We start from the raw sequence: 16,946 nt of genomic DNA, 5'->3' as shown, positions 1-16,946 counted from the left end.
GTTCTACCTAGATAAACAGTGGATGTATGTACACACACATTGTTACAGAACAACAAACTTCTTATGGATTTTTTAATAACAATTCTTTTTATTGACTTTTTTGATCAGGTTTTATTAAAGATTAAGCATGAATATTAAATAACTAAATGCAACTTACTGTTCTGTATAAATGCAACTTACTGTTACTGTATAAAGTTGGTTATCATCATCCTGATTATTGTCACAATCCTCATTCTCTTTAACACTGCTTGTACATTCATCATTACAAAACACTGAATTATTTCCTAAAAAAAAAAAAAACTAAAAAAGTGAAACCTTTTGTTCACTTTAAAGACTGAGAAACATAAAAAAAAAGAAAAAAAAAATATATATATTATTATTATTATATGGTTTGCAAAGGAAGATTTATGCAAGCATGAACATCTGTCAACTGTCATACATACATGTAATTTTTTCTTTTTTTCATGCTAATCATAAGTAATTTTTTTTTTTTTTTTTTTTTTGTAGGAAAATGTCAAGTTTGTTTTTAAAATGTGTAAAGGATGGTGCATTTACAATGTCATTTGGGAGAGAGTTCTATTTGCTGATTGCTCACGAAGTTAAACTTTTTTAAAGAGAAGCCAAATGACAATTTTTTTAGTTCGAAAGTATAACCTTATGTGACAGATTTGTTAATGGTTTTCGGAAAGATTACTTGACATTTAAAATAGTTGTAAAGTTATAAAGCCATTTAAAAATATTTATTAAATCTTATTGAATCATCTCATGGTTGTCATTCTTATTCTATACTATTTTTGGTGACATGAAAGGTTATGTAATCCATGAATTACTTTAGATGCTCTTTTAAATACATTTTCAATGTGTCTTTTATCTTTAAGTAGACTAGGATTATATAATGATTCATTAAATAATAAATTAATTATTACTTAATAAATTAATTATTATTACTTAATAATTCTAAACATGGCCAAACCAGTGCTGAGAATAATATCTTAAAAAAAAAAGTATTTAACGAGGATTACTATGTCAACCATTTGTATTGCTTTATCAGCATGCTAGAAGTAGGTTTGGAAAATAATAGGTTTTTATCTATATTTACCCCTAGGTTAGTTTCAGAGATAGCTATTTACTTTTGTAGGCGTAGAACTGTACATTTTTCTAAATCAAATTTCGTCCCCCATTTAGCCGCACAGTCAACAAAGATGTTGATACCATTTTGCAGTTGGATGTGCCATTACTATGCTTATTACTATGAGGATAGAAAAAATTGGTAAGGTAATTAAACTGGAAAAATCATTAATATATATAGTGAACAATAATGCTGTTAGAACTGAACCATGGGGAATACCACTTTTTGCTAGTACCCAATTGGAATAACTACCATTTATCGTAACTCTTTGCCTTCATTTTGAAAAAAAAATTTTTTTCCAAAAGAGAAGCAGATCATTAATTCTATAAACTTGAAGTTTCAAAAAAAGATGTTCATGAGGAACTTAAACTAAATGTTGAAAAATTAAATATCTAGCATGATATTTATAAAGATCTAGCAAAATATTTATAAATATCTTATTAATGTCTAGCGTAAAAAGTTTATCAAACTAAAACTTCACTTATAGCTTCAATTTTGTACAGGTTTGATCACATTCTATTAAATAATGACTATTATATTTAAAATTCAAAAACATCAAAACGTTGAAATATCAAATATTTTTTGTCAAATATGAGTTAATAAATATTATATATTAAAGTTATATTAAAGTCTATTTAATATAAAAGTCAAAGCTTAACACAACTAAAAATTTAAAAAAAAAGTTTCACAAATCGCTTGTTTTACAAACGCATTTCTCAAAATATACGTCAGTATATAAGTTATTTGTATATTATATTTGTATAAGTATATATATGCTTACACTAATATATACTATATTACTGATTTACCAGACTTCACATGAAAAAAATTCAAACAAAAAATTGTCCACCCTTTTCCTTGTACGCACTGGTACACTTTTGAGTAACTCCCCATACCCGTACTTGCATACGTAATTTATGGATGGCCCCATGGCAACCAATTTTCAACTCTGAATATCGCTCTCAAAGACTTGATGCTGAGCGCATATAATTGCGCTCGTTAATAACGTGTTTCAGTATTATGAGCGCAAATGCTAATTAATGTCACAAAAATTGGTTGGTTGTAAATAGCTGATTTCACACAAAGCTGGATTTTTGAGCACGGTAGCCTAGTGAATCGATTCCAAGAAATTTAATTGTACACGGCATACTAGGAATAGTGTCAGCTGTAGCTCATAAAACAATATCTAAAGTCAAGTCAAATTTCGACAACATGATTCTTATATTTTCTTCACTGGAAGCGGCTTTGTAAAAAGCATTTATGATTTCCAGAATTCTAACTGATAAAGAGCATGATTCTTAAACCCATGAGAATGAAATATAGTGATAATTAGAAACAAGAAAGTTATCACCATTGTTGACCTTAAAGTAAATCTTTTTATGGTCACATTTTAAATGGTTTCATAATGGTGAATAAAAATGGTGAATAAAAATATAAATAGTGAATAAAAATGATGAAAATTGAAAAAATGATAGAATTATTCCGGAAATAAAGTTCCAGTTTTCTGTACAGAATACTTTTTACTGTAGTTTTTTTGTTTGCATTGCCAGAATGTTCTGTTTTTTTTCAAAGAATTCTTTAACAACTAAATTTTGTAGAACTACTAAATTTTGTCATCTTTTTAGCTTGAAGTGAAATAATTAACAGCTTTTTTATTTCCAGTTTGTAGTACTCAAAAATTTTCAAATTTAAAATGACTATAAGTGAAAGCGAAGTTGAAAAGGTATACAGTTTACGCGCTACTCATTTGCGTTTAAATCCCTAATTGCCAATGAGTAGAGAGATGAAACCATGATCAGAAGCACCTAAGGGTGAATGTGGAGAAACTGAGCACTGACTAGGATCAGAAACAAGACATAAGTCAAGTAGAGAAGGTAAATGATTTGAGTTGTCTGGAAAGCAATTTGGAAAATTGATTATTTGAGTTAGAGATTGAGAAAGACAAAAGTTGTGGATCTTAACGCCTGCAGAAACTCTGACACTAGAGCCAAATCATTCAGTGTGATGAGCATTAAAGTCACCAACAAAAACGATATTGGCTGATGGATAAAGAAAGAGGACTTTCTTTATCCATCAGTTCAATTTGATCAGAAATAACATTGAAAAGAGTGCAGTTTTGAGATGAAGGAGAGCGATATAGAAGAAAGAGAAAGGCGATAGAGTGAAGTGGTACTAAACAAAAGCACATAAAAAAATAGCCTGTGGATTCAAACCTAGCTTTCCAACAAATGGATGAATCTTAATATTAATACTGTAATTTATTAGTAGTAGTGTCAATTCACTTTCGTTTTTAAAGTAGTTTCTAGGCTTTTCTATACACAGTTTTATATTCCATGTGGTCTTTCAAGGAAGGTCTGTAAGCAAATTAGAGCTGATATATTTTTCGTTTCATTGTTTTAATGTTGTTCATTGTTTATGTTGTTCATTGTTTAAAAACTCAAATTTGTTTGTTGTTGGTTGTTTTTATTTTTCTAATTTTTATAGCATGTTTTCTTTTTTTAGAAGAAGTTAGAACTAAAATGAATGGTAAAATAGTTTTTTTAGTACATTGTTTTTTTTTAGTAAAGTGTATCAGTTTTGTCTTTAGTCTTTTTAGAACATTTTAAGCAAGTATTGTTTTAATTTTTAGAGCAGTTAGAAGGAGCTGAAGGCCATTTTAGTAAGTTTAATTCATTTTATCATTTACAGATTAAAACTATTGTTTGTAGAAGGATTATTGAGAATAAAATTTTTAAGACAGGCAAGCTGACAGCGACGTATGTAAGTTTTATCACAGATTATATTTAAGTAGGAATTCCATATATGTTAAACAAATCACTAACTGTTGCATTTGCAATTTTATTGTATGTAATTTTATCGTAATTTTTATTTTTAGACAGACAGATAGAACTAATTTTTGTAGATTTAAGAGTTTCTTTTAAATATTCTTTAATCTAGATTAAATCATTGAATATGTTTTATATATAGTATTTCAATAAATTTTGTCATTTAGGTGTGGTATCATCAACTGGTACAAATAATAATGTCTTTTATTTTATAAAAAAAGAATCAATAAATATTGTTTATTTAAACATAATCATCAGGATTAGATAAAATAGCTTTTTTATTTAATACTTTTTTATTTAGTTATAACTTCAGTAGCATCAGCCACTTCAGGTAACTTGATACATTTATTTTAATTTGATACTTGAATTACATATTTTTACTTCAATTTACAAGCAATAAATATTGTTTATTTCAACATTATCATCAAGATTATATAAGGTTTTTATTTGATAATTTATTTTAGTTGCTTCATCTGGATCAACTTTAACTAATGGTAACTCATTAATTCATTTTTATTATAGATAAATATAGGTAGAAAAAAGTAAGTTGTAAATTTTTGTAGATTTGAGAGCAGTAAGCTTTTTTTTTAAAGGTTCTTTCTATTATTGGATTAAATCCTCTATCACTATGTTTGTTCTATTTTTATATAAAGTACTTTAATAATTTTTGTCATTTTAGGGTTTGTTACTTCTCTATTTTTTATTTAATAAAAAAACAAGCAATAAATATCTTTTTCATTTAGCTTCGTCGACTGCATTATCCGGTAACTGAATAATTTTCTTTTGGTAGTTTTTCACTTTGGTAAAGCATTTTCAAAACTTTACAATAGCGTGTTAATTATTTTAGATAGCAATGAAGTATTATAAGTTATCTTATTATTTAGATTTCCTTTTTCACTTTTTTTTTTTAAATAAATTAAACTAAAAATGTTTTTTGATTAGATTAAACTGTTATCTTAATATTTAGATATCTTTAATTGTTGGTCAAGTTTCTTTTTTAATTATTATTATTATTTTTTTTCAGTTCTCCTTCAAAGATGAGTTGGTAAGTTTGGCGTACTGTTTTTAATTTAGTTTGTAATTAAATTAAACTATTAATATTTTGAAAAATTCTTCACAACATTTTTTTTTTTTTTACCATATTTATAAATCTTTTTTACTTATGTAGATGTACTTATGTTATGTACTTATATGCATGTACTTATGTAAAAAAATTCAAATGTTTATATCTTTACAAATTTTTTCCATCTAGATGAATTGTCAAATGACAAAGGTGAAACTTTATTGAAAATGTCTTTTGTATGTGTTTTTCTTTATCTTTTAGCAAGCAAGAAGAATATTTAGGCTTATGTTTTTTTTTTGTTTATATAAAACACCAAACAGTAATTATAAATTCTCAATTCCTATAATATTTGCTTGATTATAAGTAATACATTTTCTTAATTATAATTTTGCTCCATCAGTTAAAATTAAAATTTAAAAATTCAGTTAAAAAAAATATATCAATTAATTTTTATTTTTAGAACTTACATATGAAGATTATAAAACTTTTCGTATGAAGATTATAAAACTTTCGACAAAAGAAGCCCGGACCTTTGACCCATCGGTCATTTCAGAGGTGGGTTCAATATGGGGGAGGGGAGGGGTGTGACTGCCCATATTTAGATGGGGTGGCCAATACCCCTCATACAGGGGTCGAAGGTCCGGTGGGATAATTAAAAACTTTTATGTCTACAATTTAAAAAAATGTTATTTGTAGACATGAAAGTTTTGTGTGTGTGTGTGTGTGTGTGTGTATATATATATTTTTATTTTTTATTTTTTTGTAAACAAATTTAGTTTTTCTTCTGCAGTGTGTGTGTAGGTATATATATATGTGTGTGTTTTTTATATATATATATATATATATATATATATATATATATATGTATATATATATATATATATATATATATATATATATATATATATATATATATATACATTTGTGTGTGTATATACATATATATATATATATATATATATATATATATATATATATATATATATATATATATATATATATATATATATATATATATATATATATAAATAAATATAGAGTTCAATACTTTGATTTTTTTCTTAAAAATCTATTTACTTTTTTCAAATTTTTCTTTTAAAAATTTTTTCTTTATCAAAAACATAATTTAATTTTTGACATAAACTTAAATCATTTTTAGTTTTTGTTGAGTTTTTTTAAAATAGTTTATAAACTTTATGTGTTTTTAATACTTTAACAGTATGTTAGCATTTGTATATTTGTATGAATATGCAGCGTTTGTATATGAGAGTATGCAGCGCTTGTATTTTTTTGTGTTCATTGTGTAAGCTCTTTTTTTTCAACATGGCGCAAAATTTCTTTTGGGTATAACATCAACAAGAGTCAGTAAAATTATTACTAAAAGTATTACTGAGATTTTTTTCATTTAAAACATCTCATACTTGTGGAATATTTCCAAAGCCTATCTTAAATAGTATTCACATCGTTATTACAATGCAAGTAATATGATTTTAGCAACAAAAAAACATAAAAGTTTTAAGTTTAAAAATTTTATTTAAAATTTATAAAACTTATAAAATTACGAAACTTAATTAACTGACTATAATTATAACAAAATTTTCTGGAAATTAAATTCGTCAAGCTATACATTATAAATATATTTTATTAAACATAAAACTATTTAACTTGTTGCTTTAATAAACATAAACTTAAGAATATTATTCTTTCCCTTCAGACTGAAAGTTTCAGTAGAACCAATTTACAGATTATTTATTTGTAGACACACACAAACAAACATTATTCTAATAAAATAAAATAAATTTTTTAGAACTTAACCACTATTCATTGTAAAATCAGCTTTTAATTCACTGACTTTTTTTTTATGTGCTATCAATTTACACTTCTTTATTTAATCACCTTTTTTTTCATTTTTATTTCTGATCAACTTGACTATTTTTTGGCTAGACACCCAAATCACTCCATCTCTAAAGTTATTTCTCACTAAAACTGCAGCTTTAACTTTGAAGTATTTAACAAGTGCTTAACTGAATCTTGTTTTCTTCTCAGCTGGAAAGCAACATAAGTTGTTCTAATTTTTTAAAAAAACCTAAAGATTGACTTTTCTTACTATTGCTCAAGATATTAGAATCATTAATTACCAAACTTTTAATATCGAGTCTTACTTTCTGACAATCAATACTTTAATCCTCTTGTTCTATTATTGACTTGATAACCATTTTAACAGTTCTATCATGCATTAAATAGAAGCAGCAAGGCAATGCCTATTTTGCTTGACATACTAAAGGTGTTTATTAAGGTCTGCCATGCTGGTCTTTACAATATATATATTTTCGTATGGTATATCATGAAAAGTTTTTAAGTTGTTGAATTATTCTATTTTAGCTCAGTATTTTTACGTACAATATGTAGATTTTACTGACTTGCTAAGCCAAAACTTTTATCAATTTTATTATTTAAATTGACTTTTGATATAATTTAAGCAGCATTTATTTTGAAAACAAATCATAATTGTTGTAAAAAACATTTTTGCCGCAATTATGAAATCATTTGTTAATTTGATAAAAAAAAGCAAAAAACATACTGTTAAATAAATTTTTTTATTTTTGAAAATTCCCAAACTGAGTTAAAAAATATAAAGTGCTTTAAGATTAAACTTTTTAATATATTTAATTTCAAGTTTAAATTTTAAGTTTAAATTTTATGTTTAAACCTTTCATCATTTTTAACTTAAAGTTTTTTCAGCTAAAAATTTTAAATTAAATATGATATTAAGAATAAAAATTTTAATTTTGAAGGAATGTAAATATCATCAACTTTTTTACTTAATTCATTTTTTATTAAGAAACAGGGAAGGATTTTTGTTTAAGAGAAAAAATTTTAAGCAACAAATTGAATTTTTTCTTTCTAATTAACTCAATTTTTATAATTCAATATCAGAAAATGTTCTTTTCAACATAAGTTTTATTTATGAACATAAATTGTTTACAAATACTTGGTTGGTAACTGATAGAATCCTTACATTGTTAATTATTTTAACAAAAAAAATTTAATTTATATAAAAAAAAAAAAAATTAAAAAAAAGCAAAAAAAAGATTATGTTATGTATAAGTTTGTTTTGAGAAATAAATGATAAGGAAAATAATCTTTTTCAAATACCTAATTTTCATCTCAGAAATATTTGTTATAGTTATATTGTTTAAAAGATTTTAAACATAGTATAAAATTAAATTTAACTAGAATGTGGTACTTTAAAATGGGTTATAACGCAATTTAACTTTTAATGATGTAAATATGCAAGCTTTGTTGAATTACATTTGTTTGCGTTACACTTTCCCACTACGCAACAAAATCTTATAACAAGGACTGCAGTATTTTACGTAAAGGCCAACACTCTTCTTCCTTTTAATTAAATTTTGGGGTACAACAAAGTTCCATCCTTGAGCCTGTATTGTTATACTGATGATCTTCTTTATAACTTTATATTTAAAGCAGCTCTATTTGTTGTTAATGCAACCAAATACTATTGTCTTAACAAAATGACGCCTCTTTAAGATTGCTTAGAACAGGCTGCTAATCATGAGTGACATCATGAGGTTCGCAGTGGTATGTGAAATTAACCCAAACAAAACTCAGTTACAGCTGATAACTATTGCAATGTTGCTGATATTCCTATTTTGGCATTGCTCTATATCTTCTTTCACTTCTTTTCAATAAGACTACAATCAAATGAAAGATAAATGATTTGTGGATTTTTTTAGTACCATAAATGCAAACAAGGATTTTCACAGATGACTTTGATCATCATGCCAATAAGAGTTTCATTAATGGCCAAAACAGTTTCGTTGCTGTTATTCATTGATTTAGAAGGACCACCACATGTAAACAAGGATCCTTAAAAGTATGTTGATTTGTGCTTTTTTCAAAGAAGGCATTTAGCTGTATAAAGTTATAGCAATGAAAGAAGCATGATGATTTGTTCAAGGAAAATTGGAAAAGATTTGCTATTGAAGTCAGTTTATAGTCTTATAGTTTTATCCTAAAAATACAGATAAGTTCCTGCACCTTTTTTTTATTTGAAAAATAACTACACACACATATACATATATATATATATATATATATATATATATATATATATATATATATATATATATATATATATATATATATATATATATATATATATATATATATATATATATATATATACATATATATATATATTTATATATATGTATATATATATATATATATGTGAGTGTGTATATGTATATGTGTATATATATATATATATATATATATATATATATATATATATATATATATATATATATATATATATATATATATATATGTTTTAAGCAAGGCTTTAAACTTAATGAAAGAAACAAAACAGAAACTTACCAAAGGTGTTTGAACAACCCTCTGAAAAACGCCTTTTTTTATACATTTTTTTAATCTAAATTAAAAATGGTTATAACTATAGTTCCACTTACAGTTTATAAAAAAAATTACAGATACAAAAACTTTACTAAGAGATTTTTGCATACTTGTTAGTATAGTATACATTTCTTAGTAAAAAAAATTCCCCGCAAACATCGTTTAAGAAAGTAAAAAGTACATGCATAAACGGACTAAAGGTAGAACATGAAAGGGAGAACCGCTAAAATAACTAAGAGCTTTGGTTAGGGCAGGATTAAAGTTAGGGTTAGAGTTACATTTTTATTTAAATACTGTTACTTTTCTATAAATATTCGTTTTGTATAATATAAAAAATTTAATAAATAAATAAAAATTTGAAAAATAAAAAAAATTTTACAATCAAAATTTTTATAGTAAAACTAAATTTTTATAATAAAATATACAGTTTAAAAATGCATAAACAAAATCAACAATTAAAATATAAAAAATAGAAAATATGAAAAAAGAATACAAAAAAGTAAAAAAGTTTTTTTACCGAAATAAAAAAATCTCCCCTTCAGTATAAATTGAGGGATATTTACATGGCAAAAAATATCACGAGTTCCATAAAAAATCATGTAAATAAAATGGGACAGACCTTTAAATTGCTGCAAACAAGCAGACACCTTACCGCAGCTAGGTCATGAAGCAGACGGTAGACAGAAGCGCGGTAGTGGTGTAGTGGTAGAGTGCTCGCTTCATAAGCGAGAGGTTCCGAGTTCGATTCCCACCACATCCCTGGTAGTACTGTGCTCAACTTGTTTCTCCGCACAGCGCCCTTGTTTGTCAAGGTTCGTGTTTCGGAGTTATAGAGTTGAGAGAGGGTTATAATCACAAGTAGCCTCCTCATCTGTAGTGGCCTTGTCGACCTTGGGGAGGTGAATTACAACAACAACAAAAAAAAAAAAAAAAAGCAGACACCATTACTGGCTTGACCATATCATCACTCACAATGAGAAAAAGGTACTCGACTTAACAGCACCAGAAACTAGGGGTGGAACAACCACCAAAACCAACTCTGAAAAGCAACCAACACTAAAAAAAAAAGTCTTTAGTTTGGTGTGCAAAACAATGTGTACTGAGAACTGCTTCCCCAAGTACAACAATTACAGCAGCAACTTATTATGCTCAACAAGCTTTAATCAAAACACTAAAGAAAACAAGACAAAACAAAACTTCCTTCCTCCAAAACAATGCTTATCCTCACATTGTAAAAACAACCCAGCAAAAAATATTTGAGTATGCTCAGAAGTGTTTTCTCATTTGCCCACCTCAGCAAACTTAGTGCTAACAGATTATCATTTGTTCTAAACAACAGTTTGTGCAATTAAAGATTTCACAAAAAGAAAGTACCCTAACTGTACCTCAATCACTTTATCGCTGATCGCCTATATTTTTTTACACCAACAGCATTCATTCTTTGCCTAAGCATTGGCAAGAAGTCTTCGAAAATCATGTTACATGTTATATATTGTTGACTTTAAGTTATGGAGTTAAAAACACATTTTTGATCATATTTTTAAACATTTTGCTAATGTTTTAACATCTTAAAGTAAAGTGTGTGTGTGTGTGTGTGTGTGTATATATATATATATATATATATATATATATATATATATATATATATATATATATATATATATATATATATATATATATATATATATGAACATATTTTAAAGAAAAACACGATATTTTATAATCTTTACATGTTTCGTAGTTACCATACTACATTTTCAAAAGATAAAGTTACAATTTAAAACTCTGGATATAAATATAAAATCAAAATTTGAAGACATTACAGAGAAATATTAACAGACAAATAGAAATGTTACAAACCAATAAAAATTATAATACAAATTATGATACCGTAAATAGCAAAAAAATAAAAATAAAATTAGAAGTAAATAAAAAACAAAAAAAGACAAAAACAAACAAACTAGATAGACAAATTTATATTATAATGAACAGTTTGTTTATTTAAAGATGGGTTTTCCCATTTAATATGGAGTGCTTCTTTTCAATTTCAAATGTAATATGATAACTACGAAACATGTCAAGAATAAAAAATATTGTGTTTTTCTTTAAAATATGTTCACATTTATTGCTATTGTGTTGCTCAAGAAATATATATATATATATATGTGTATATATATATATATATATATATATATATATATATATATATATATATATATATATATATATATATATATATATATATATATATATATATATCGTTCCCTCAGTATTATCTTGTTCTATGTCGCTAAACTATGGTTTTGAAAAAAAGGCATTTGAATTTTCAAAAGCCCTAAAAATGTTCAAAATAAACTTTGCACCAAATTTTGTTATTATAAAATTGTCAAGGTCAATATATAATACCCTTATAAACCATTTTTAGAAAATTATTGTTTATTTAGTGTTTAAAAAAATGATTTTTGACTTTTGAGATTACAAAACAAATTACTGACAAACTTTACAAAATACAAAAATTGTATAATGTTCTATGTCAATTTCTTTGGGTTTTTTTAATTATAGTTTGTCCAAACATGCACAAATGTCATATTTGGTGAATGTTTTGAATGTATTTCTTACCAAGGACGGATACAAAGATGGGAGTATCCCCCTCCCCCCCCCCCCCCATCTTAAGAATTATCAATCTTCAAATTATTATTGATAGAAATTAAAAAAATAATAAAAATACAAAATATTATTTTGCAACATTTGAATTTTTGGCAAAAAAAAGTTAGTTATATACACATTTAATATATTTATTAGTAAACTAATTTATAAGCATTTTTTACGCTCTTCGCGTGCATCTTATTTTTGTTCAATATGACTTAGATGCTGAGCCCGTTCACAATCATTTAAAGTACCTTCAGCACTTTTGATTTTAAAAAATTTACACTAATTACACCTATCTTTTTTTCTTTGCCGGAAAGAATTATTGAACTTAGTTAGAAAAATGATTAAATGAAACAGTGGTTTTAGCTGAAAAAATCATTTTTTTTGGTCATATAACCCCCTCCCCCCTAGGACAATGACCTGGACATTATTTGGTTGTGTTCAAGTAAAACATTTTTTTTTTCATGAAACAATTATATTAAGACATAAAAATAGTTAAGAAAAGTACATGGGAGATGCACATGAATTACTAAACACAAAGAGTTGCCATATAATTTCTATCAATCTCAGGCATGTAGGGCATCATTTTTTTAATATCTTCATTCTTTTCTTTTGAAAGTAAGTGGCTTTTTTTTGGTCTGAATTGACAGTTTTGGTGCAGTTATGGGATATGCTGTAGATTTCTTTTTTCTTAATGATTGGGCACCTGCAAAAACTGAGGTGAAGCCGTCTGCATGTTTTGTTTTAAATGAAACAGTAAAAGGATGATTGGAATAGTATTTTAATTGCTTTACTTGAGTAAAGGGCACTTTGGTAAAGTTATAGCTTTTAGCTCCAGCTTGAATATTTAAAAAATCAACATCTTTCATCTGCAGGATATTGAAAGGTTTCTGTCGCCTAACAGACTTTAGTATTCTGATCAGACCCAGTGGACTGTATACCTCAGTTTTTTTTAATTTTTGGTAAATGCTGCTATGAACCGCATCAACCTCTTGAACACAGCCATGTCCGCTTGCAGAAAACTTTTGAGTGATAGATTCAACATCAGGATGAGCATTTAAAAAATGCTTTATTGCTGTGCTCATAATACTGTTTCTATTTTGCGGAACGCAAGAATCTGACCATAAAATGAGGTTCTTAAGTTGTGGATGGGTGGTAAGCACAGATTCTAAAATTCGTAGGATTGCAGATGCCAAATCATTTCCGGCTCTGCCAGGTTGGCTTTCAGACCATATACAACAATAAACATCTTTATCTAAAGAAAGATGTGCTGTCATGTTATAAACAGACAGCTTCCTAAGATAAAAGAAGTTGGATATCTCAGCCTTGGGAACTGTTAGAACATTTTGTAAATCAAAACAGAGAACAGGATGTCCTGACTGTCTGTCTTTTTTGCGCTCTTCGCGTGCATGTTCTTTTTGTTCAATATGACTTAGATGCTGAGCCCGTTCACAATCACTTAAAATACCTTCAGCACTTTTGATTTTAAAAATTTCACACTTATCACACCTATCTTTTTTTCTTTGCTGGAAAGAAATATTAAACTCAGTTTGTAAATCAAAACAGAGAACAGGATGTCCTGACTGTCTGTCTTTTTTGCGCTCTTCGCGTGCATGTTCTTTTTGTTCAATATGACTTAGATGCTGAGCCCGTTCACAATCACTTAAAATACCTTCAGCACTTTTGATTTTAAAAATTTCACACTTATCACACCTATCTTTTTTTCTTTGCTGGAAAGAAATATTAAACTCAGTTAAAAAAATTTCAGAGTATAAGTGCTTTTTAGCCGCTTGAAACCGTTTTTGCTGACAAAAGTCTTGGTAAAGCTCATACAGTCGACTAATAGACAATTCAGACTCAAAGTATTTTCTATTTGTATTAGCACGGCAATAGTGCGAGTCTATAACCGGAATACTATATATGTGTTTCCTAACGCCATCTCTGACCGCGTCAGGAATTTTCTTTTTTGTATGTTTACCTTGTTTTCTTGGGGTAGGCATGTTTGTATCTGTTTGGAAATGTTTATAAAAATATGAAATTCTTTGTTGGCTTATGTCAAGAGTGTTTAAAAAGAAAGGTTTGCAAACTCTGATGGGAATCCCTGCCAGGTGAAAAAAGTAGGCAAATTAGTATTGCCGCCTCGATGAAATTGCAAGTGTTCGTTTAGTTTTTTTCACAATACGTGTTGTATTTTCACTATAAAAGTGTGCTTTGAGGTCATCATTGAGTCCCCAAAATTTGTTAAATAGTAACTCCCGTTGCTCTTGCGGAAAATAAATGTGGCATTTAAATTAACAGTTAGTACAGTCCTTCTCATTATTGATCTCTCTCTTTCTTCTTATCACTTTATTCCTGCTTTTATACTCCTGGCCAGCTTGACGCCTTTTTTTATTGACATTGCATTTCCAGCTATCTGGATTTCTGGTTCTTTTACGTCCAACTTTTTTTTTTGTCGAGAGTTGCTCTATTGGCACAACTATTTCTAAATCCGTATGTAGTAGCTTATTGTGGAAACTTGAATCGACACTGTAGAAATAAAAAGTATAAACTTTAGCTACATTTAAAAACAACATAATATTTAAAAAAAATCAAAAATTAATGACAATTGGAATTTCATAAGCATCGTAATTAGCAGGGTAATATAGGTTATTTTTTTACAGTTAGGAAATAAATAATATAAAGAATTTAGTCTTACTTAAAGACTTTGCACAATATATATATAGTTATTTAAAGGCACAATATATATAGTTATACATATAGTTATATATATATAGTTATACATATAGATTTATAGTTAGTTAACTACTAGTACTGTGTATGAGAGCTAGTCTTAAGTTATTTTAACCCTTTAATGCACGATATTTATATAATAGTTGATAATGCACGATATAATAGTTGACTATTTTATCGTTAAAAGAACATAAAATGGAATCCAATTATCGGAAAAATAAAATTGTCCTTTTTATTTTCAAATTTTAAAATTACCATAGTAATAGAAACTACTTACGAGTCGGTATTAAGTAATTCAAAGTCAACTGCTTCTTTTGTAACTAAACCAATAAACTTACTTGACGACATTTTGAAAATATCAAAATAAAAAGTCACATGACTTGCGCTACAACATTGATTTGCAGATTTGGGCATTAGAACATTATAATACTAAAATTGTAATTAGAACAAAGTCAAATTGAATAAATCTTGACAAAGCAGAGAAGGTAATAATTTATTGATAAGTGGAAATAATACATTATACTTTTTTAAACAATGAAAATTGGTTTTTGCAAAAAAAAAAATTTGTAGATAGAACAAGATAATACTGAGGGAACGATACATATATATATATATATACAACCCTCGGAATTAGGGTTGGCATTCGGCATTGCCTGCCTAACTGCCGACCTGAAAGTGTTCGAGGTCGGCAAAAAATTGCCGACCTCATTTCGATGCTTAATGTTAAGACCTTTGTATCAAACTTTTTTTGCTGACCTGATGTCGATCTCAAAAAGATTGAGGTCAGCAAATTATCGCCGACTTCAATTTTCCTAATTCCGAGGGTTGTGTGTGTATATATATATATATATATATATATATATATATATATATATATATATATATATATATGTATATATGTATATATGTATATATGTATATATGTATATATGTATATATATATATATATATATATATATATATATATATATATTTATATAAACATATATATTTATATACATATATAAAAGGGCAAATCTGTTATTCTTTCTCTCTTGCATGGTTCAGATTTTGTTACCTCACCTAAAGACAAAGCTAAACTGTTTGCCAAGAACTTTTCATCAATCTCATCTCTTGATTCCACTAATCACATTCTACCTGATAAAGCTGACAAACAGGTAGATATTTTGCTTGACATTCATATCACTCCAGCTTCTGTATCTAAAGTGATTTTTTGGTTAGACTCTCCTACAGCTTGTGATCCAGACAACATACCTATTATAGTCTAGTAAAAGTGTTCTCCAGAGCTATCGCCTATACTTTCAAAACTATTTAACAAGTGCCTATCAGAGTCTTGTTTTCCAGACTGCTGGAAAATGACATCTGTTATCCTTATTTTCAAAAATTTTGGAAAGTTATACTATTTATTTAACTACTGTCCCATTAGTCTGCTTCCTATCATAAGCAAGGTTTTTAAATCTTTAGTTAACAAACACTAAATCTCTCATCTTCGATCTAATAACTTTCTGATCATCAATATGGATTTTGATCTTCTAGTTCTAATGCTGATTTGTTAATGGTAATAACCCATAGGCTTTATCATGCATTAGATAGATGTGGAGAGGTTAGGGCTTTTGCTTCAATACTTAAAATTTATATTAACAATCTCCCAGAAATTCTCAGCATTGTTGGCTAATGATACTACCATTTATTTTCATCTTGATAAGAAGCCAACACTCTCTGATTGCTTGGAGGAGGCATTTGAGTTTGAAAAAGATCTCATTTCTGATACAGTATGGGGCTCTAAGTGGCTGGTGAACTTTAACTCAGATAAAACTCAATTCTTTTTTGGCTAATGGTTATTGCAATAATCTAGATCTTCCTTTATTTATGAACGGTAATGTACTTGATGAGTCATCTACCCTTTGTCTTTTAGGATTAACTCTTATTTCCAATCTTTCTTGAAAACCATATATCAAGTCCATTGAAAATTTGCACCTGTTAAAGTTGCCTCTCTTTATCGTGTTTGCCACTTTCTTACTCAGATTTCTATTCTTTTTCTCTATAAATCTCAAATCTGTCCTTGTATAATATACTGTTGTCATATCTTGAGCCATATATTGTTAATATA

The 16,946-nt window shown here is 27.1% G+C and overlaps 1 protein-coding gene across 2 annotated transcripts in view; it reads right to left on the bottom strand.

Moving 5' to 3' along the window:
- The window catches only part of LOC136087443 (cellular tumor antigen p53-like), a 62,946-nt gene that overhangs the window by 22,047 nt on the left and 23,953 nt on the right, over window positions 1–16,946 (bottom strand). For both annotated transcript variants that reach the window (XM_065810218.1, XM_065810217.1), the window contains exons 6-7: window positions 9,422–9,476; window positions 181–284 (exon numbers count right to left, since the gene is read on the bottom strand). In XM_065810218.1, coding sequence (XP_065666290.1) covers window positions 181–284; window positions 9,422–9,476 — 159 coding nt within the window. The remainder of the gene's footprint in view (window positions 1–180; window positions 285–9,421; window positions 9,477–16,946) is intronic.

The sequence above is a fragment of the Hydra vulgaris genome, chromosome 11, assembly GCF_038396675.1.
Source record: "Hydra vulgaris chromosome 11, alternate assembly HydraT2T_AEP".
NCBI lineage: Eukaryota > Metazoa > Cnidaria > Hydrozoa > Anthoathecata > Hydridae > Hydra > Hydra vulgaris.
The sequence above is the reverse complement of the archived record's forward strand: the minus strand, read 5'-3'. Positions and strand labels throughout refer to the sequence as shown.